Below are 22,873 nucleotides of genomic sequence, written 5' to 3' on the forward strand. Positions count from 1 at the left end.
ACTTCAGAGCCGGACGTCACTTTGGAAAGTCCTGACCACACAATGAGTGTGCACACTTCTCCACCTCGCATCACTAAAACCAATAGGAGTTGGAGTTTTAAAAAAAACAAAAAAACAATGTCATCTACTTAGTCACATTCCCACTCTGACGCAGATCAGAAATAGAAAGTGCGAAGTTAAAATATGTTTGTTACACATATACGCTGGGGATCTCCCAGTAACTGTAAAGGAACGTAAACTAATTAATTTCTGCCTGTTACAAGCTAAACGTGTAATTGCCTTCAAATGGAAGGAGACCCAGGGAGCCACCTGTAGTCAGTGGATTACAGAACTGTCATCTAACTTGGCACTGGAAATACTGACTTCCGTGGCAAAAGGGAAAATAGAGGAATTTGACAAGATGGGTCTTTCCATCTATTATAGTAAAATGAGTATGGCACGTATCTATATATCTGTCCCATTTATTACAGCTTTTATTTTTCTGATATCATATATTTAATTTAGCCTCAAAATAATGAATACATTTGAGCGCAGGGGTAGGACTGGATAGGTTTGCACTTCTTCCTACCCGCTTTCGAACATGAGAACCATGGCTGTTTCTTTCATTGTTTGCTTGACTTCGTCTTTTTTTATTTTCTGTTTATTTTGTCTTTTTGTATTTTTTTATTCGTATTATTGTTGTTTACAAGTTCGACATAAATAAATAAATAAAACGCCTGAACTCGGACGAGGACAGATGCCACCGCCTTTGTGACCCTGTGATGGCCTGCCACTGGTTTCATTTCTGGAGTGTTGATATTGTGTGGAGATGAAGATGTTGACCCAACTATGTTTTTTCATGTGCATGTTCATATTTGTGAGTGCATTTCATTTGCTGCAGATCTTGTTGAGGGCTGAGGGGGGGTAAAGGCTTGTTTTTCTTTGAATGTATGAATGTGTGTTTATTAAAATGAAACAGCCAATAAGCAAATTTTGGGAAAAAATAAGAAATGGAATGTGTTGTTCCAGAGATGCTAAGTAAGTTCCTCTGTGACAGCTCCGTTCCCACGTGGCACCACTGACAGGCAGGCCGACTGACACTGCAGGAGCAGCGGCTGCCCCCTCTCTCCCGGGCTGGAACAGCGACACACACACACACATCTCTGGGGACCACCCGCTTCTGATTTATTAACCGTTCCCCTTTCACTCATTACCCCCTTAATATTTCACAATAAAATTGCACATGACAGATTCCTGCAATCAAAACACTAATTGCAGCCTAATTAACGGGATCAATTAGACTCGTGCGCACGGCTTCTACTCTCGCCGTTTGGTAACTTTTATTTCCCAAAGGGTCCACTCTCCTATCCAGCTGCCACTCTGCGCCATATCAGGACATTTGCAGACTCATTTAGTTTCCTTCCCAACCTCCACTCAGGTGACAGTATGGCTAGAATACTGATGAGCGCCTCGCTGGGTGTCCATTAAGTGGCTCTCAAACACTCCCCCTCCGCCCCTGCTTCTATCACCACAGGATTGTGGCCCAGGCCCCTTGGAGCAGCTGGGATCTAGAGAGGGAAGGGATGGAGGAGGGATCAGGAGCCCTGCTGCCCGGGGTTAGACACTAGGCAGTGTGATCACAGCCTAGACTGAGGGAAGCTTGTGAGGGGGAAATGAAAAGTTCAGGTGGTGCTGAGGTCCTCAACTGCCAACGTGGGGTTGTAAACACAGAGAGGAGGAGTATATATTCTGCAATGCAACAAGGCGGGGCTGAAGCATGCTGTATGCTTAATAATTTGAAGAAGGAAAGAAGATTAAAAAAAAGTTACCTCCCACACATCTGCCCTGCTGTCGTCTTTTACAACCGCTTGTTCCTTGTTCAGTTGCAAAGTCACCTCGTAACACTCTTGAATATCTGCGAGGAAAAGGAAATGCTGATAATTATTTTGATTTCGCAATCTCGCGTTTGTTGTTGCTCAGATCCGCCTTGGCTCTGTAAGAAAAAAAAAACAAAAAGAACCATTGCTCAGCCATGGGAATGCTGAGTGCAGTCTGCTTTCCTTTGCGCAGCTCTGGGAGAACATGTGGGAGTTTGAACAGGCATTTGATATGAAAGTTCTGTCTAGATATTTGCAAGTGTCCTAATCTTGTTGCTGAAATATGAGTCATGCAGTGAGTAAATTGTCACGTCAGTCTCTTGGAGGCTGATTTTACTCTACCTGAACAGCATGAGCAACAAACAAAAAAAAAAACTTTTTGTCCATGCATAACAGATACACGACACAAGTGAAGAACTGTGATGCATTTTTTTTTTACAACCATCATGTCTGAGCAAGCAAGCATGTTGCTGCTAAGATAGATGTTACATCATTTCCACCGTGGTTGTATTTTTGGATAGGTGTCATCGTAAAAAGGAATCAGACAGGAAGTGGGTTAATACTTTTGCTATGATCTACCCAACAAGACCGGGGGCATCATGAATACTGGTAAGAATGATTAATACTACTCTGTTTGTGAGGATAGGATTTTTTTTTTTTCTGAAGAAAATTAGAAGAAGTAGGGAAGAAAAGAATAATGCAATTTGCATCAATTCTCCAGTGTAGCTGTGCATGCAGAGGATAAAAAAAAAAAAAAAAGCTATACACTATATATAATACCATACATTCTTCAGAATACAATAATAAAGCTTTAATGTAAATTCATGCACCAGCAAGTGGTTATATTCTAATTTCTAAACTCCTCTGCTCTCCTTCCCTCTCACCACTCATCGCCTCCCCTACCATTACACGCCTCTGTGCTATGGTCACCTATTGGGTGGCAGCCATTTGATGAGAATGCATCCGGACAATTTTGCTGATGTCACACTCGGGCCTGATTACTGCACTGTTGACATAAAGAGGTTGTCGGAGTGGTCATCAGCTTCCCAATGTCCAAAGTCAGGACGTGAAGTGCAGCGAGGAAAATTTGGAGATGAGCATCTCAGGAAAGTTTAGACGTACGGTACTTAAGAAAAAAAACAAAAACCTGAATATTGTGTAGCTTGGGTTCGGTGTGCGAGACAGATAAGAGACAGTATGTCCCAAGAAAAACGCTGTAAGAACAAAAGTGTTAGAATAGAGCATGTGACTCATCAATGTGTCTGAATGTGGAGGAGTGAAGCCATGTGTGGGCAGAGGAGTTTGTTGCACAGCTGACTGCGGAGCAACTTTAGTAACACAAACTATGAAATACAAGCGGCCGCACAAACACAATGCAAATTACGCTGTGGGCATAACACGCACTGACCATATGTGTGTACAAACTTATGGAGGTGAAACTAAAGTTTTGCACATTTAAAACTGCATTAACTGTGAAAAGTGTGCGAAACAATGAGAATCTAAACAGCTGGAGCAACGCAACCAGACAGTATCAGAATACTTTGCTACAAATATCTATTTAAGCACCTTAACATTGCTATTCGAGCAACTTGAAAAATTAATCATATACAAAACAACTAAGTGCCCCCTTGTAGAAAAGACCCATCCTTGCCATGTAGGCCTTTTTAAAGGCAGGTATAGGTATGAATGTTTCCATACCACTAAAAAAACCTTCAATTAAGTTGGTCACTTTGATTGTACATCCGTTTAAACGCATTTTCATTGTCATTTGCCCAGTGTTCAGATACAATTATTACCATGTTCACCTTTATATATACATATATATGTATATATATATATATATATATATATATACATATATATACATATATATATATATATATATATATATATATATATATATATATATATGTATATATATATATATACATATATATATATATGTATATGTATATGTATATATATATATATATATATATATATGTGTGTGTGTGTGTGTGTGTGTATATATATACATATATATATATATATATATATGTATATATATATATAAAAGAAAAATGCAACATTGAAATCTTAAAGGGATTGCAGCACTTTGACTGCATCCAAGACAGATGTCTTGCTTTCGCACAAAGTGCACTTGTAATTACATCCCAGCTATTCCTGGAAGAGGTAACGAGACAGAGAAATGTGCTTGATATCTTCAGGTTAAGTGTTTAGATCGCGATCCACAGACACAAAGATCAAAGTTGTTAACCTTTTTATAAACCGCAGTTTCCCAAAACTTACATACACATCTTTAAGCCACGGAAGAACAAAACAACAACAATCCATAACCCAAACCAGACATCTCTTTTTCAGAACCTATTCTTAGATCTGATGCGGTGACTGTTTTCCTTGGTCTAGTCCTGTCATCGGGGCTTTCCTGAACCCTCCCTCCCTCTCTCCCTCTCCCTCTCCCTCTCTCTCTCTCTCTCTCTCTCTCTCCAAAGATATGCAGGGACACAGGGTGTTTGGCCGAGTTGCTGGCCTCTTCTATTTGTCATGAACCAAATGTTTGGGTGGATTAAGCAGAAAAAAAGTGCCCCTGGTTTATTACGCGATGATGAGCAAGCGGCAGCTCACTACGACAAGGCATTTACACAAAACTGGGTCACGAATTCAAGGGAGGGCAAACAATCCAAGCCCTTGTCAATGCCTTGATTAAACACTGGGCTGGCATTTACGGTTCTCTGTAATTTAGTGTGTGTCTGTCTGTGCCACCCCCCTGCCCCCCATGCCTCCTTTTGAAGGTCTGTATGCTGGGACAAAGGCATGGATGCACAGTTTAGGCAACCTTTGTTCGTGACTGTGCAATCGTGCAAACATCCAATCAAGTGGCAGGCAACACTGACTGCGCTGAACCTTCCCACACTTCAGCAACACCGCTGTACTTCCCACAGCCAGAGCTGGATAACAATATTATAAAACAAACTTGCTATTTAGACACTGCGACGGCCGCTGTTTCTCAATCACAAAACTTAATATGTTCCGCCGGAGCACAACAGGGTTTACCAACACATCGCCTCTGTCAAAACAGAGCTGGTTCACATGGCCAAGAGCATGTGAAGGCAAACACAACAGGAGAGGTGACGAGGATGACTAATGTTTATACAGCACTGTATCTTATTAGCCCTGCAAGCTGGCTGCCTCTCCTCCCTGCCTTCTCTGATGAGAACCATATGTCCGACAGGGGGTGAAGCCCCATCGACCCGATATGTGGAAAACAGTGACCAAAGGCTTCATCTTCTTCTTTCATTTTGTCTTTCTCTGCTTCAACTTCATACTCTGTGCACACCAGCCCTGTGAAAGGGGTTTGGAATTCAAGTTAAAAAAAAAGAACTTATTTTCCATTCTGCCTCAACCTTGACTGGACATTCTTGAACAGGAATGTTTGGAATCCTGGTTTGTACAGCAGGAGCAGAGATTCATCCAGTTGGGACTTTGGTAAAGAATGAATGAAGGGATCCCAGTTGGACCTGAGATTCATTTGCAAGTTATTTCAGGCAATTTCAGTTAAATTTTTGTTTATTGTTGAGCTTTTGAGTTAGATAATAAAACATCTGTGTAAAGCGAAATCTTCCGCTGCACGCTGATTGGCTTTGATTGGAATCTGGTTTTCCCTAAATAAATGACCGCAATCATAGCGCCGGCCTTACTGTGTTGTCCTGCAATGAATTGGAGGCCCAGAGTGCAGGATCACTCAAAGCGTACAGATGAGAAATGTGAGTGTATTGTAAGTTTTCTGTGTGTGTTTAGCCAAAACAAATATGACTTCTGGCCAGTTACATCATATGTTGTGGTAATGAGGACTTTGAATAGTGGGCTTGTGCAGATTAATTCTGTTGTCACTGAGGAGTATAACAAATAAAAGCTATTAAGTCATGTTTTTCATACTTATGCTGACCTAACTTTAATAAAAAAATTAACAATTACTAAAACCTTTTAGCAAAGCACAGTCTAGAAGTCAGACATCTTGGAAAAAATAGAATTATGCATGAAATGGATGCAATATCACTCCAAATGCATAGAATAGCTACACAAATGTCGTTTCTCGACACAACGCTGGAGCAGCCCCTCACCCTCAGCTACAGTAGGTCAGCAGTTGCAACAGAAGGCCGGGGGAGGCGATCATCATTAGGGCACAGCTGTGGTAATTAGAAGGGCCATTCAACCATTGGTTAAACTCAAGAACTGCGCTTGATCAGCTTCAAAATGGATTAAGGTGAAGATTCCAAACGTCTTCCCAGATTTCAAGAAAAAAAAAAGAGACATTGCAGATCTGTCTTAAAAAGTAAGAAACTATTAAACGAGAAGCTTTACACATTAGCAGCAACTTTTGAGAAGATACACAGTTTTTTTGGGACAGAAAACACAAACATTGGTTATTTTTGAGCAGCAAGAAGTGTATGGTGGCTAAGAGAGAACGGTGCTTTCATAAGGTGGCAAGTCTGGGCTTACAACCACTCTGTCTGCTCAGTCTGTGCTGTGTGCCCTTATTAGGATTTCATTACAATTGTAAGTATGTTTCCGAGGAGGTATAGAGCAAACCTTTGTAAGGTAAAGTGAAAGGCCTCTTTCATGAGACTTAACATGCAAACATTTCAACTCAGTTAACTACCCAGACAAATGAATACAACATGACTTTCTCCATCCTGTGTCTGCGTGCAGCTAATCAAATTACAGCAAAGTCAGAAAGCATTGGCTTATTTCTAATGACTTGAAGCCTTAAATGTGACGTTAAAGTGTCTTTATGTTAATATGTAAGTTTAGGTGTCCATTTACTTAAATAATAAATCACACCATCCTTGTGATGGGCTAAAGGGTTGAGTACAAGATTCAGAGCATCACCTCATATGGCATCTTAGCTTTAAAATGGCAAAACTACATTTTTGAAATGACCCATGATTTGTTTTTCATTTCATCCTGCATTTTTTTTTTAAACAAATAAAACAGAATACAGGAAAAAAAAATCATGTCATCATAATCATCTTTACGTTTCTTTTCATACCGAGTAGTGCTTGGAAAAGCTGGCTGCCAAGGATGGCTGACACTTTGCCCACGCTGTTCTTCAGGGTCTGCTCTTCTGGACTGGTCAGGTCGGCCTGGTATCTTCTCAGGAGCCCCACTGCTCTTTCTGTATCTGCATCACAAAAACCAAACATGTCTTAGGACTGCTGTGGCAGAAAAGAAGCAGGTTGACTGCACGTAGAGAAAGACTCTATATCCTGAAGAATTAGGGTTACGTTTAACATATCCAGTAGATATGCCAAACCACTACGATAGTCTAAGACGTACTATACAATTACGAGGATGCAGTATACAATGCTTATGTTAAACCAGTAACAACTGGTTTGCTGTAAACAGACAGCAAACCAGTTTGCTGTGAGTGAATATTGTTTTTTAATCAATCCCTATAACATAGTAAATAGTAGATAATGTCAATGATAAGCTCCATAAGGAAGAGAAAAGGTCTGGATGTCTTTTTGTCAAGTCATCAGACCAAAATCAAATATTACATCTGTCTGAAGCTATTGAAACAGTCAAGAACATCAGAATTAGTCGGTTTGTACCACTGGACATCCTGCAAACGGGGTCACAGGGAGAACAGCATCAGATTTAGTACATTTACTCATTGAGGACAAATACGATTAACCAATAAAACGGTGTAAGGCACTGCTTCAAATATTTCTCAGGTCAAACATTGCACATGAAGCACACAGGAGGTACTGTAAAGTCCTAATGATAGTGATTATTGTCTGACGCAAACCATCTACTGCTGTTTGTTGACTTTCCCTGCGGAGCACATTAAAGGTATTTTTTTCCCTCTCGCAACACGACCGCAGAGGTTGTTGTTGAACCCGGTGGGTGGTGATGCACAACACTGTGTTAAATCCGCTTCTTCACTTCCCCACCTGAACAATTTCTACGGAGGGGAGGGAAAGAAAACGTTCGGAGAGTGAAAAAAAAAAGAAAAAAAAGAAAAGAAAAATGCTCCCCGGAAGTCGCAATAATTGCCCTGTTTTCACCTTTATGACTCCCCTGGTGAATTAATATTAGTAGTAAAGGTCCACAGGAAACTGCTCGTAAGCTGTCGTGGAGTAATAGTGTGTCGCTGACTTCAAAACAAACAAAAACGTCAACTTTCCCCAGATTTTTTTCTCTCCACACAACTTCAACACGCGACGGAGATTAAGGCGGAACGTTGCGTTAACGGTACTTACCGTATTTATGCACCATGGTGTGGCCGACTTGGCAACGCTGTCAATTATTACTTAGTTATTAAGTGTTATTTTTTGGGGGAGGGAGACTTTGAGAGTTATAATTACGGTTCATTCTTCACAGAACAAATAATACACGCGTGCCTGCTTCCCATACAAAAAGAAAAAAGAAAAAAGAAAAAGAGTAAAAATAATTTAAAAATCCACGTCTGGTCTGCTCTTGTCAGCGGCGATCATCATAGATAAGCCAGGGGGGGAAATATGACGAGACTGAATCTCTCATGTCAACTTTCCAGAAGTTCTTTTTTAGTTTACTTTTGACAACGCGACCGTAGAACGTGACGTTTCCCCACCCCTCAGCAACACGCCGCGCCTCCTCAGATACTAAACTGACCGAATTCCATCGCTAAAGGTTCGAACGCATAACTAAACGAAACTAAACTAAACTAAACTAAACCAACGTATCTGGTAACTTTCCAGCGTTCATCCAATTTGTATGATACACTAGCATTTGTGAGAGAGAACTTTCAAAGGTTATTTTGGTCCTAAAAGTAAAAGTTTTCGACCACTAACCTATATATTTGTGGGCAGTGCGTGCCATCTAGTGGCACGAATCTGGTATTACAGCCCGGTTTCAAACGTTGGGATGGATGGAGCTAGCTTACTGGATACATTGGCCGGGAAAAGTTACCTAAAGTCGGGTATGGTTCCGGTGGGAACTGTGCGGAGGTTAAGGAATTCCCTTTGGGAATGAGTCGGTACGGAGCACAGCCGCAGGACTACAAGTTGGAGACCGGAACAAAGAAGAGCTGCCGGTGTGTTAGTGAGTGGAAGCAGCACTTACCCGACCGCGGCAACCTGTTCATCGTCCCTGCTCGGCGACGACACCGGCAGCGGCGCGAGCCTGCCCAGCAGAGTCACTACTAGCTAACAGAACCGAACCCTCCGGCACCGTCAGAACCCGGTCCAGATGCATTGTGGGTATTTACAGTCGTGATTTGCCGATACGAGTGTGTATGAGAAAGTGAAAGTAATACATTTTGAAAATGAAGCGTATGGTACAAACATGTCTGAATTATTTGCAATTATTTTTCGTTAAAATATGATAGTGTTAAACAGCGACGTTGATGACACTTTGCTTTTTATGTTATTTATTTGAACAAAAAAATATTTCAATATTTAGGGAATGGGAATAGATAATTGACAAGTCGGTTATTTTATTTTTTTTAATGCACTTTCTTTTATTTTTCACTTCAGTGGCTCATCAGAAATAGGCTACTTCGTAACATTTGTCATACCAAATGGTGGTCATGTCTATAATACACTGAAGCACACTTGACTAAGTTAACATGACAGTTATGAAAATATGTTATCCATGATCATTTGAGCTTATTTAACATCTGATTTAAACTTTGTGTGAAAGGCAATAGACTTTGACGCGGGGGGGGGGCTGCTCTTTTGAAGGCACACATAAAACAAACACAGACACAAGGCAATGTACACAGTGGTTGCCTGACATCGGGCTCAGATTTTAGCATATACACATCATACAATGACGTAAAGTGCAGAGAACAAAGTCAATGCACTGTACTTCATTGCCACTTCACAATAGTGAAGAAACTCAGGATCGTTTTTGAATATACAGTCAATGAATGGTTTGGTTTTGGAAGAAAAACAACAGCACGTCATCCATTCTTCCCACTGTTGCTGCATTCAGTTTTTATTCTTCCTGTTCACAGTCCAAACCATTCTGGCAGTGCAGAGTATGTCCCTGAGGCTTAACAATCTTCTGGTGGTGATGGGACAAGTGTCATAATGCTAAGAAGGGACGCAGTTCACGTTTGTTCCTGCCTGAAGGGCTTTCGCTTCTCCTCTGCGTCACTGTGTGTCACAAGTCAAAGAATTTGTTAAACTAAATGTTTACTCTGCAGTTTGTGTGAGTAAATTATGAAAAAAAATAAAAAAATAAAAACAATAATAAATATACTTTACCTTCTCTGAGACAGAGGCACTGTGTTTTCCTGCAGAGAAATCGTGGAACATGTGTCAAACTGTCATGCATGTTTTCGCGTGTAAAAAGAGACATAGTTGGCGCACACTGTTGCTCATCTCACCAGCACAAAATGTAGATTCCAGTCATTGTCAAAAAAGACGAAATATCCAGTGTAATCCATATGATCTTGTATCTCTTGAGTGACTGACGCACACAAACAGAGGCACTTGCTTTGAATGTTCAAACTTAAAAGTTGACAGGAGTGAAAGCAGTGCACGGAAGAGACTTCTGCTCACCATGACCAAGTCGGGCTTGTCCATGTTTTTCAGGAGGTGGCAGGAGTTGGTGGTAACTGAACTTGCCCCCGCACACCACAGCAGGGAGAACAGCCAACGCTCATTAACCACCCACAGGTTGACTGTAACACTCGCATTCCTCAGCCTTCTGTTTGAGGTATCATTTTGGGGCAAATGCATAAAGGATCAGGTTGGCATTTTGCACGGGAACAGCAAGTGTGTAGAGATGACAGCGCTGTGTTCATATGTGGTATGTGTGTGCGTATATCTGTATGTGTGTAAGCTCACATGATGCAATTGAACAAAAAAATTTGACCAAAAAAAAACAAAAACAATATAATGAAATAATTGGTCACAGTTATTACTTTTCTTGTGCAGACGTGAAGAAAAGCTTGGTGGAAGCTTAACAGACTGCAAACGTTTTTTTCCAGCACTTCAGTTGGGACTCATTTTGCTTTGCCATGTAACACTTTCAGATTTGGCCTTAGCCGAAAAACAAACCTGTCCATCTTTTTGTTTTGTTCTGGTCCTTTTGTATCAACATACCACAGGCACACTATTAACCCACAACAGCATGTGGCCCCAAGCTGCCCTCACTCAACTAATGCATCTTGAGTTTTTTTTTTTTTATTACACTTTTCTCACCTAATTTCTTCAATCCCCACACTGTACTTCAAGTTCAGGTAGTTTCCCATGTTCTTTCTGAGCTTTTCACTGTCATTGTAGACGTGGACGAAGCCAGGAGCGGCCCACTTGACATGTTCACGTTTTTTAGAAGGAAGCCAGAGGATCTACATGAAGAGAAAAGATGCCACGGGTAAATTATGCACAGAATATTTTATCACATACTCAAGAATTAGACCTACCAGGCTTGGATCAATGCCAGAATGCAAGATGGTGTCCACCACGTCCTCTGTGTCCCTCTCTGTGTCAGGACTGTATAAGTCGAACAACACTTGGATGTTGTTGTCCTTGGCCAGGTATAGAAGGTCCAGTAAGGAGGGTATGGTCTGATTCCTGGCCATTTGTCTCTCATCTTCTGAGAGATTCCACACTGAGCTGAAAGGGTCTGTCTGGAAAGTCAGAAAACAAATGTCTAATGCAATTTTCAACAACAATATAAAATCCACGTTTGCATTTTTTTTTTGTCTTGAATGTATTACTTCTTACATCTATGAACCATTCCCCTGCATTCAGACTCTGTAATTCCTCCCAGGTAAAGTCAGAGCTTTGGTTGAAGATCTTGTCTGGAAACTTATTTTCAATGTCCGTCGTTCTCCGCAAGAACCCACGGTTGTGATCATGCATCAGGAAGGGAACTCTATCTTTGCTGGAAAAAAGAGTGACTGTAAATATAAAAACCTTTGATGCCAAAACAAAGCAGATTCAAAGAATTATTTTTCATGAACATGCACCAGCATGTGGTGAAATTATTTCCTGGTTCTCACAGTAAAAATGAGGTGGAAGTCACCTTGAGGGCAAAATAAGTGGTCTGGTTGGTCATTTTAGGAAGGTATTGTTCTCAAAATGACTTAGAAGCTATAGCCTAACATTTAATTGGTTGTACACTATATAATAGCCATACTATTTTGAGTATGTCTGTTACATAGTATGGTCAAATAGTAATAGCCATACTATTTGACCAGTCCATGGTCAGTTGGACCGTAAAAATCACATGCAGCCAACAATTATGACTTCATGAGCCTGTACCTCAGCTGAACGTCCGTCTCAAATGCTATCGCTCCGCATTCAACGCTCCTCTTGAATGACATCATTGTATTCTCTGGGGCCAGCTGGATACAACAAGAACAAACGGGTGAGACGCGCTCTGACACAAAAAAAACATACAGCTCGATCTCGTTAATCCTCACAACTGTTAAATCGAGTTTATCCATGGCCAGGGGCATGGCAAATTATTAAACGTGCAGTCAGGCTTATGCACGTTTGTTTCACAGCTGAGTCTTTTGAATACACATTAACTCATTTTCCATAAAGTAAGTGATGTCATGTAGAAACATTCATTTTTTATATTTTTTAAGTGTGTGTGGCTTCTGTAAAAACAAAACAGGGAGAGAATATTGATTTTGGTTACTTAAAAAAATGGATTAGGAATTGATTGTATCGTTCTTTTTCACCAAACGTACGAAAGCTACATGTTTGCGTTCAGAAAGTCTGATTGGACGCTCACCATTGACGCTCCCCGGTGAGCAATGAGCTCAGGTTTTTTAGGTAACTGGCCATGTTTTATCAGACAAGGAGCCTGAGTTTGGATGTACACAGGGCACAGGAAGATGGCTGCAGACACCAGAATAAATGCCACTGCAATGAAGTACCTGGAGCCTGGAGAGAGAGAGAGGGAGAGAGAGAGAGAGAGGGAGAGAGAGGCAGAAGTGAAACAAAAGCATAATCTTCTTTGATACTGCCATGAGTCAGTTTCTTCAGAGGACTGGGTAAATAGGGAGTCAAAGTAAACAGCAATCCAAACAGGGCTTTTCTGATCCGTGTATCCTTATTTATACTACCAGACAAATAACCATTTATTTGCACACTGTTATGCAAAGTGTGTCCTTAAGGTGCACTCACAATTACATTACATTATTTACAGGAAGACGTGACCTTTCACATGCAGCCACTGTACAAGTTTTGTAGAATCACAACACACACAACACAAAATGATATTTGTGACTTGTGATTCATGTGTTTTCACTGTAAACAGTGTCAGTTTTATTGAGCATTTATCTCACCCTCATTTTTTGTCTGAGATTAATCCCGATCTTGTAGTACAAACCGGATTTAAAAAGGAATCAAAACCATAAGGTGACAGTTGTCATACTGTAATTTCAGATTCGACACGGACATTTATTTCTAGCTGCAAAGTAGCTCCGGAAAACAAACGGGCTCAGCAGAGTCAGGGCTCCAACGGCACCAAACTGCAGGAATGGACCTGTGCCCTGCACACAAACAAACAAACAAAACACAAGAACAAATTTACTGCGTTTCTACTGCCAGGGTCAGTCCATCACCTGAACTGCAAGAGCATGAGGCACTCACTGACCTGCAGCGAGAGCAGCACTGTTGGCCATTCTTGTTTCCACTTCAGACTAAATCCAACAACCCCAAATGCAATAAACAGCACGCCAAGAAATAAGAATATCTGTATGGAGAAGAAAAGCAGGTTGACAACATGAATGTGAACTCCCTCCCTGGATACTTAAAAAACTTTTTGTGAGAGTGAATGTAAAGAATACCTTGTGTATCCAGTGTAAGTTCAGTTGCTCCAGCAGGGCCACTTGGAACAGTGCAAAGAGCTGAAATTAACAACTGTCATGAATAGGTTGTTCTTGTCTGGTTTTACACTGCGGGGTTAAAGTTGTTCAAATTGGCTGGTGTACTAGCATTAAAATTTAAAGTGTGAGATTAACAAAGGAGTCGGTTATAGCCTTGGGTAAAAAGTGTGACTCATACCCTCACTGAGTCGAAACTAAAGGAAACAGACTGTTTTATCCTGCGCCCCTGTGACTTTTCAGTCTTTTAACCTGGACAGCAGCTCAGCGTTGTTATCTGTCTCATTTTGCATGTCACTCTGTCGTCAAAGGCTATTATGTTTTATGTATACTAATAAAAATTACATTGAGCCTTTATTTCCTGTTTTCTTTTTGCATATGATGGCACGGAAACTGTTGCAAGCTGTCGTTAAAGGCCATTTTCTCTGTAAATATGATTTCATAGCTGCGGGTTTAGCATTTTCACACTAAGAGAGCAAGAAATGCTCTCTTGGCGTTTCTAAGAGAGCATGTCTTGCTCCCCCCCGTCCTGTCTGTCATTCTGACCTGTCCTCTTCATCTCTGCCCCAGTAACCCAAACTGCCATCAGAATGAGTCCCTGCTGGCTGCCTGTCTGTCTGCTGTCTCCCTTGTTTCTCTCTCTGGAGGGACTGCGTTCGCCGGCCCGGCATGTGGACAGTTGTTTGTTTAAATTCTATCAGTTGAATGATTAAACATTTAAAGTGTCCAAGATTTGGTATTGATTTGTGCTGTATTTGGGTCCATTCCTGCCCGTTACAGATGGTGACGGTGTTTCCCTCGTGCACGGGCAGCGTAGCTTTAGCATTGAACCATTGAATTACGAAGAAGAATTGGACACCGACTGACTCACACTCACGTGTGGCAGGCTAAGGATGAACAGCTCTTCTGCTCTCTCACACTGACTGACTCGCATGCGCACAAATTCGGAGGCATCATTCCTAAAATGACTAATTCAGGTTTCTTCTTCTCTTCTTTTATGGTGAGCGGACTGCGGAGGACAGGCTGAATAGTTGTTTCACTTCTGTTTAAGTTGGGAAAACAAATATAACAGTTTCATACTGACAGCTCCAGTAATAACAGTGACAGTAACAGTTGTAATTTCCCCCAAATGGTTGATATGATGACATAATTTGCATCCTCTTTTAGTCAGAGGTAGGAGCTAAACAAGGGTGTCCATGTGCACCCATAGTAATTGTCTGGCTATTCCTCCACATTAGCAAAAATGAGGGATTATTTTCTGCTGCCACTGCCGTCATGATCTGCTTTCATAAACAAGTGTTTTCGTGTGTTGAGGTCTTTCTGTGAACACTCAAGTCAATTTTCACAATATTTATATTCTGAATTTCAGTCCATAAAATCACAAGCTAGCTTTTAGAAATTTAGTATAAAAAAAAAAATTGCAAGACTCTTTGCTTACCAGCAGCAGGACGCTGTAGCTGGTTATTACTGCAGAAATGATGATGAGCACCATGAACCAGTTCACCCACAGGTTCAGCAGTGTGAAGCCTTGCCTGATAATGGGACAATAGAGGGCAGCTCTGGGTTACAATAAAAGCCACAAAGAAAGAAAAACAGAGAGGATTCTGGGCTTTTGGGCTGGATTCAATCTAGCCTGTGTGGTCCCCCCCGCCCCCCCACTTGAATCACTCACCAGTTCACCTCATCTTGGTCATTGAAAGTGACCAGACAGATGTACATCCAGCACAGGGAGAGCAGGGACACCAGAGTGACAAATGAGAACCAACAGCATGAACACTGTAAGTGAATAGAGCAGATGAAATTTTAATAATACGTTTTAGCAACACTTTTGGTTTCCCATCTTAGACATTTCTTTAAAACCTCTTTATTTTTTTTTTTTTAAACAAAACTGTCTGTTTTGTCGTATTTCCCTTTTCCCAAGATTAGATGTTTCTTTCTTTTTTAACCTGTAGCCCTTTGAGATCGCTTGATAAAAAAGGGCACTATAAATTAAATGTATTATTACTTTTTATTACTGACATAATTTAAAGTGGTCTTACGCCAATGTGACGGCTATATTGCGATGCTTTTGTGAAAACCAACATTTTATGACATCGAATTAGGTATTGTGTGTGTTTTGTTGAGTTTTCACCTACATTAAAGTGTATGTGTGCTGATTTCACAACAGTTATGATAGCATGGAGTGGGTCCAACATTTTTCCCTGCTTCAAAGAACCTGGCACTCCACTCTCAACACGCCTCCTCTTTTAAAAGACATGCACCTTTACCACCCACTTCACAATCCAAGATCCATGGAAATTCCATCTAAACCCTGTTCAGACCCGTACATTCACTTGTTTGTTTGCCATGCAAATGTTGTAAGCAGCCTCTTATCAACTGCTTTGCAGTATCTTCTCTTAGCTGAAATTATACAAATTCTCTGCTCTGCCTTGCTTGGAAATGAACTATAGTCTACGGCACATTTACTTAGCCAAACAATTCATTGGCAGTCATTGCGTTGACACGCTGATGGATTACTTCATGACCGTTAGATTTGTGGAGGCTTTACAAAGTGGCGCAACAGGTTTTACGAAAGGTGACTTTTGACACATATCATTAAAAAAATAAATGAGAAAGTGTCACTCACCCTGTCTTTCTTGGATTGCTTCCAAGTGCAGCTGTAAAATCCCCTGCAGCAAACAACGCAACAACTGTCCTCCGCGGTCATCACTTCTCCTGATTTCAGTCCTGTTCAGTCTAATCAAGACACCTGAGCGGACACAGATTGGGATTAGGGTGACTCAGGTGTTGCTGCCAGGCCAGACCCCAGTCAACCACTCTAGACGTGCGGGTTTGCAAGGAAAAGGCACAGCGGGAAGGGAGGCAATGAGCGTCTTTGATTATTAAAGCAGTGCGTGCTCTGTGTCAATAGAGCCTGTGTGCGCTGACTGCAGCGGCAGCGCTCTGTTATAATGGCCCAAACAGCATGGGGTTGTTGAGAATGGTGCATGCTCCGTCCTGAGAATAAAGTGACACTATTGAGCAATTGCAAGGCACCCACATTCGCAGTGACAGGCACGACTGCGCACAATATGTGTGACAAAACAAGCAGTTCGCCCCCCTGACAGTGATAGCTGAACGTTTGTAATTTACTGCTTAGATTATGCTCGATAACGACAAAAAAAGAGATGGAAAACAGAACACATGCAGCAACATGCTGAGGCGTATTATTATAGTTGAGCAACATTGTTTTTTTAACTTCAGCCAAAGAAAGTGACCTGGGAAAACACACACAGTCAGTCACCCACCATCATGGCACATTGAGCAACATTGCCTACTGTCTAAACAGTCTGCAGTTTCTCGTTGGACTTGATTTTTCTTGGGGCCTTTCCCAGCAGACATTTCAACTGGTTTGTTCCACTTAGTTTACAAGTGGCTAGTTTTCCTGATAGCAGAAAATGGTGAGATCAAGGCGCCGAGAGATGTCTAACTTCAAGACAATGCTCCACTATAGTGAGCTGCATCTGTAAAGAGTGGCTTGCGATGACAAGCGCATTTCAACAGGACTGTGGCTATAAAAAAAACTGACACAAAACAAAACATATTAAGTTTCTCAACATGAGTCTGGCTGTTTACACTCAACTGGCAGTTTACACAAACTGCCAGTGGAGGTTTAACAAGCTTGTGCCATCTTCACAAGCTTGTCAACGTGTGAAGATGACAAGAGTTTGACAAAGAAACGCCTCCTTTAACAATCAAAGAACGATTAAATGCTTCATCCCTGTCGAGTGATTTTCAGTGCTCTTTTTTGTGTTATTATTTCATAACTGGGAGGCACTTTAATGTCACTTTGTCATTTTCAGCCCCGTGAACTATTACAAGCTTCAAACGATGTCTCCTTTCAAGTAGAAATAAATTGCGCAATGATTCCTTTTTTGGACTTGATGCTATTATCAGTTAACTAAAAATATAACTTGTGATTAGTCACAATTGTTTTCAAGACAAAACGTAAATGAAAAAAAAATCTCAAAACAAACTCTTACTCATTATCTGGCGTTTCTATCTAGTGTACCAGGGCATCATCTATCTATCTATCTATCTATCTATCTATCTATCTATCTATCTATCTATCTATCTATCTATCTGTCTATCTATCTATCTATCCAATGGTCTGAGCGTACTTACTGTGCTGTAGGTTGCCTGGGAAAGCCCTCGCAGTTTGCCTCCTCCCTCCTCCTCTGTGCTCATTTCCCCTCTCTTTCAGGTCGTGAACTGAATGTGAATGCGATCCCGCATGAATGGGTAAAGAGATGAAAAGGGTGTAGCACAAACAGGGTGGGAGGATCCTAGTAGTCAATTCAGGTAAGTTGCAGAGTGAAGCTAGTTTCACTCTGACCTACTCTACTTTATTCAGAATGAGGACAGCAAAAGCGAAAGAAATGCAGTGTAGCCGGTAATATGTATATGTTTTTCCCCCATTCAGAACTAACTTGTGATTAAAGTAAAAGTGACCAACAATTCACGCAAGATTTTTACAATGCTGCGGTGGTGATAATAAAAGAAACTAGGCGGAAGAAATACAAAGAACTAAATGGAACACAGAACATGTAAAACAAGGACGTGACTTTTTCCAAGTCCGGCGGAGTGGCATGACGCTTCTGCGACAGCAGGGGGCGATACGCCACTGAAAGACGGCTAGTGTTTAATTTGGCACGAAGAAGAAAGATTGTCGACACCCGACTGTAGTTCTTTTTGCCAGCAGACCGAACGGACTGGCAGGTAATAGAAATTGATATTTTTTTTACTCTGTTGTCTGTTGCACTCTTTCTTTTACACCGTTTGCGGGGTATTTCAATTTACAGTGACGTAACTTCGATGTTTCGAGTTTGTTTCATAAAATAATCACGGTGTTTCTAGGTTAGCTAGGGAGGACTTTAGCTAAATGTAGCATTAGCTCTTTGCTCGTCTTTATCAGTGAGCTACAACAAACTAAAAAAAAAAATGAATAAATTTGGTTTTGTAAAATGTCAGTCAATGTTCGTTTCAGTGACTGGTCTTATTAACGATAATAACTTATCGGCTGACCATCGGGAGTTTTGCTAACGTTGTTGTCCAGTGCTACATGAATGCATACCTAGTTATTTTATCCAAGAGAAACCGAGAGGTTTGATGTTTACTCTGCTTCTTATTGCGTCTGCCTTTCATAAGTATGAATATAAATTAGAACATTAAAGATGCCCCGAAAGCTTTAAGCTAAACATATCCACTTAACCTATGGGTCATTTGTGCAGTTTCTGAAATTAATAATAATAATAATAATAATAATAATAATTCATTTTATTTGAAGGCGCCTTTCTGGGACTCAAGGACACCGTACAGACATCATAAATAATAATCATTAAAAACACACAGGCTGTAAAAAAGGGTTTAAAAAAAAAAAACCCGCACACAAGTAAAATCAAAGATCTCAAAATTTGCAAAACAAATGAAAAGGAAGAAAGAAAGCATAGAGAAAAAGCTTTATTAAGGTAACTAAGCTACACACTCTGAGCAAGAGTAAAAAGAATACTATAGAAATTAAGAGCATTTACAAATGTAAAATATATATGTGTATATATATATATATACTCACATACACAAGTGCAAAACAAAAACGGGGCAATTCTTAGGGATGTCCAACCTAAGACTTCACTGAGATGTCAGTTTTTTTTGTCTGGTAGACCGGCAAAGATCGTTCCCTGCTTTTATTACTTTTAACTACATACTACGCAGTAAACTACAGTGCATTACTAAAATAATGAGCGCATTCCACCACCTGACCTCGCTCTCACATGATCCAGGAACAATGGATCAGAAAATCCCGTATGATGACTACCAGCTCCCAGTAGTGTTCCTGCCCTCATATGAGAACCCACCAGCATGGATGCCAGCGCAGGAGGTAAAGCTGCTCAATGTGTTGTGAACGTCTTCTATTAGGTTGTTAAACGTTACGCTTTTACACAGAAGATGCTACTGAAATTGTCATTAATGTCACTTAACTAAGGCTCGACACACATTCCAACAACTCCAATATGTCAAAGGTAACTCCATCTGTTTAACTAATCTTCTTTTGTGGGGGCGGGGGGGCTCTGTTAGCGAATCCATCACCCCGACTACAACAACGAGCTCACCCAGTTCCTCCCTCGTTCCATCGTGTTGAAAAAGCCACCAGGGGCACAGCTGGGCTTCAACATCCGCGGTGGCAAGGCGTCGCAGCTGGGGATCTTCATATCCAAGGTGTCTGAGCGTGCTCCTGTGGGAGTTTACGAGGGGAAAATATTTGATTGGCTTGTCACAGTTTCCGTGTGTGTGTGTGCTGGCAGGTGGTCCCTGACTCTGATGCACACCGGGCAGGTCTTCAGGAAGGAGATCAAGTTCTCTCGGTGAATGATGTGGATTTCCAAGACATAGAGCACTCCAGAGTAAGTTCATACACTTGTTGCACGAAAGAATGTTTGTGTTATCCTTTTCTTTTGTGGTCTCTGTGTATAGAACGTTTGACCCCAGCTTTTTTTGTTTGTTTGTTTACTTTAAAGGCAGTGGAAATTCTGAAGACTGCACGAGAAATCCTAATGAGGGTTCGCTTTTTCCCATACAGTAAGTTCCTCATCATGGTTAATTTTGAAATGTGCTTAGTCTTAGTAGGGGTGTCAAACTCAAACACACAGTGGGGCCAAAATTTTAAACTTGGGCAAAGTCGCTGGCCAACATTGATATTCATTGAAAAGAATCTTCCCCCAGATATGACCGTGAACCTTTTTATATGGACCCAAACAGGTTTTGCTTCAACCTGAATATGGGACAAAGAATCGCTTAATACTATACAATAAAAAATAACTTAATATTGCAAACATACAAAATTGATTTTGAAATTAAAAAAGCTTATCAAAACAAATAAAATGTAAATGAAAATCGTATGGCTCTTTTTTTTATTTGCAGCCTTCTGATTTGAATTTCAACAGTAACCCTTTTCCACGGACTAATAATAAATTAAAAAATAAAATTGCAAAAACTCACCTACTTAACACTAATATTGAAAGCCCTATGCTCGTTGCTCAGGCTAAGATATTGCACTTTTGTTACCTGTTTTTGGTCAACGTTTAAAAATAAATACATTGACATGTCATTGTGTTGTTGTTTTGTATGTGTGTGTTTTTGCCAGTGGCATAAAGGCACAATGCTTTAGGATATTTTGTCTTTTTTTTATTATAAGAATTTGGTCATATTTGAAAAGAAAATATTGTACTGTCACTTTCAAAGTCCAATGAAAGTTTGTTTTATAAAATATCTACAACAAATTTGTCATAGCATCTAATCCAAATGGATTTGAATCGAATCGGTCTCTAACAAAAGGATAAAAGGTTTTTGAATGGAATTGTGACCTGTGTTGCGTCGTTCTGTGCGGTGAACTGGTCCCGTTTGTTTTCTTTGATCAGACTACCAGCGGCAGAAGGAGCGGACCGTACATTAGGTGGCAGCAAAGACGAGAGATGAGGACAGCTGCATCAGCGTGCGTCACTGTCCTCCTCCCACAGACTCTGGCCTCCATCCTCGCAGCTTCAAGCCTCATCGTGGAACAAACACGCACCTTCAGAATGCTCTCCGTGTCATGACAACGCACACGACTGCATGTCGTCCTCCTGGTTCCCCCGGTCGTTCCAGTGTGATCTTACAGGAATTGTGATTCTACCTGGAGACACCCTGAGGGGCTGACGGAAGCTGGAGCCTGGCGCGCATTTTACACAGTGAATTATGTAACAGAAACGTATTTTCTCATTTTCACTCTTTACATACCCAATAGAGAGTGGCCCTGGTTTTGTCAAACACTTCTTAAATTATATATTTTTTTTCAAACATCGTTTGCATTTTGTTCTATAGTTGCACTGTCCTCTATTTTCTCTTACAACACTACTAATGACAGGGCAGAGGATGCACACAGATGGAAACAATGCACTGCATTGCCTCGTGAAGGGACAACTTCTTAGTCGTGAGATTGTAAGATTCGACTAAGAAAAGTGTGTGTGTGTGTGTGTGTGTGTGTGTGTGTGTGTGTGTGTGTGTGTGTGTGTGTGTGTGTGTGTGTGTGTGTGTGTGTGTGTGTGTGTGTGTGTGTGTGTGTGTGTGTGAGTGATATATGTATATATATGGATAGATAATGTTGGATAGTTTATTACTTGCTATCATTAACGGTACAAAAGCAGAAGGGTGGTTTGAGTGTAAGACCTCTGCTAAATTGAAATATCACCGTTTGAAATCCAAAACCAAACATTTCTCTAAACTGTAAAACTTACTCTGTGAATGCAGTATTTGAGAGAACGCTCATCAGCATTAACTTTATATTGCAAAGTATCAATTTGTTTCTTTTTTTTGTGCAACCTCAGTTACTCCTCTATTGACTAATGTTGCAGTGGATTGTTAAAACATACATGCTTATCCCGACCACGAGTCTTTCTTTAGCAGAGTCCACTCATTTTTATTTTCATTTTCAAATATTAAGTGTAACTACCAATAACTACGCACTTGCGTGCAACCGTGTTCTTAGACACCTCACAGAGGTGACACCTTCTGAAATGCCCTGGTATGCTAGAAGTGGCCGAGCTTGTTCCGCCTTTCAGTTTGGTTTCTCCTGAGACCTGCTTGTCAACTTGAGAGGAATCCAGTCAGTGACAATGATGCATGTTCAACACGTGAGGTTTATTTCTGACAAAGTCAAGACCACCTTTTTTCTTTCCCTTTTTCTCTTGGCAAAAAAAAAGCACTTGTGTTGATGGCGTTATCTACATTTAACCAGCAGTTTCAAATAAATAAATAAATACAAAAAATACATTTATGGTCATTCCAATCCTTCAGCTGCATTTTTAACATGAACAAAAAAAAACCCCTTACTGATATTCATTCCCAAAAATCAACATTGGATCCCTTTCTTCCAAAGGTTTCAAACTGCAGGATTAGGTCACATAAATTGCACAAAATCCAAATAAATACAATGGACCTTGACAAAGGTTTAATGTATTAGAAAGTACATTTTTGCAAGACTAACCAAAAATCTAAATCTGGGGATAGAATGTTGATAACAACAAAAACTAAAAAGTAAAATCAATAGCAAATGTAGTGATGTTGTTTTGTTCTCACTATTTTACAATACACTTTTAAAAATAAATGGCCC

General features: G+C 40.6%; 2 protein-coding genes across 4 annotated transcripts; one reads left to right on the forward strand and one right to left on the reverse strand.

Annotated features, from left to right (window-relative positions):
• Positions 1–9,328: 9,328 nt before the first annotated feature.
• On the reverse strand, positions 9,329–17,989 carry gdpd2 (glycerophosphodiester phosphodiesterase domain containing 2). Of its 3 annotated transcripts, XM_076046579.1 has the most exons (17): positions 17,854–17,927; positions 16,977–17,113; positions 16,316–16,438; positions 15,362–15,465; positions 15,128–15,221; positions 13,654–13,713; positions 13,461–13,559; positions 13,263–13,356; positions 12,594–12,745; positions 12,116–12,198; positions 11,576–11,735; positions 11,272–11,478; positions 11,051–11,196; positions 10,406–10,553; positions 10,231–10,313; positions 10,109–10,137; positions 9,329–9,997 (listed from the first exon to the last, which is right to left on the reverse strand). In XM_076046579.1, exons 3-17 carry the CDS (start codon positions 16,394–16,396, stop codon positions 9,927–9,929), a joined length of 1,611 nt encoding a protein of 536 aa, XP_075902694.1. In that variant the 5' UTR covers positions 16,397–16,438; positions 16,977–17,113; positions 17,854–17,927; the 3' UTR covers positions 9,329–9,926. The 3 variants fall into 3 exon arrangements, with proteins under 3 accessions (XP_075902694.1, XP_075902693.1, XP_075902695.1); XM_076046578.1 differs by lacking the exon at positions 16,977–17,113 and having other exon boundaries at positions 17,854–17,989; XM_076046580.1 differs by lacking the exon at positions 17,854–17,927 and having other exon boundaries at positions 16,977–17,123.
• Positions 17,990–18,289: 300 nt separating this feature from the next.
• Positions 18,290–22,531, forward strand: pdzd11 (PDZ domain containing 11). Its single transcript, XM_076046583.1, has 6 exons — positions 18,290–18,447; positions 19,509–19,606; positions 19,804–19,944; positions 20,031–20,129; positions 20,244–20,304; positions 21,144–22,531. Exons 2-6 carry the CDS (start codon positions 19,514–19,516, stop codon positions 21,176–21,178), a joined length of 429 nt encoding a protein of 142 aa, XP_075902698.1. The 5' UTR covers positions 18,290–18,447; positions 19,509–19,513; the 3' UTR covers positions 21,179–22,531.
• The last annotated feature ends 342 nt before the right edge of the window (positions 22,532–22,873 follow it).

This window comes from Nelusetta ayraudi, unplaced genomic scaffold (assembly GCF_046127955.1).
Source record: "Nelusetta ayraudi isolate G7.1 ecotype Tasmania unplaced genomic scaffold, CSIRO-AGI_Nayr_v1 ptg000090l, whole genome shotgun sequence".
NCBI lineage: Eukaryota > Metazoa > Chordata > Actinopteri > Tetraodontiformes > Monacanthidae > Nelusetta > Nelusetta ayraudi.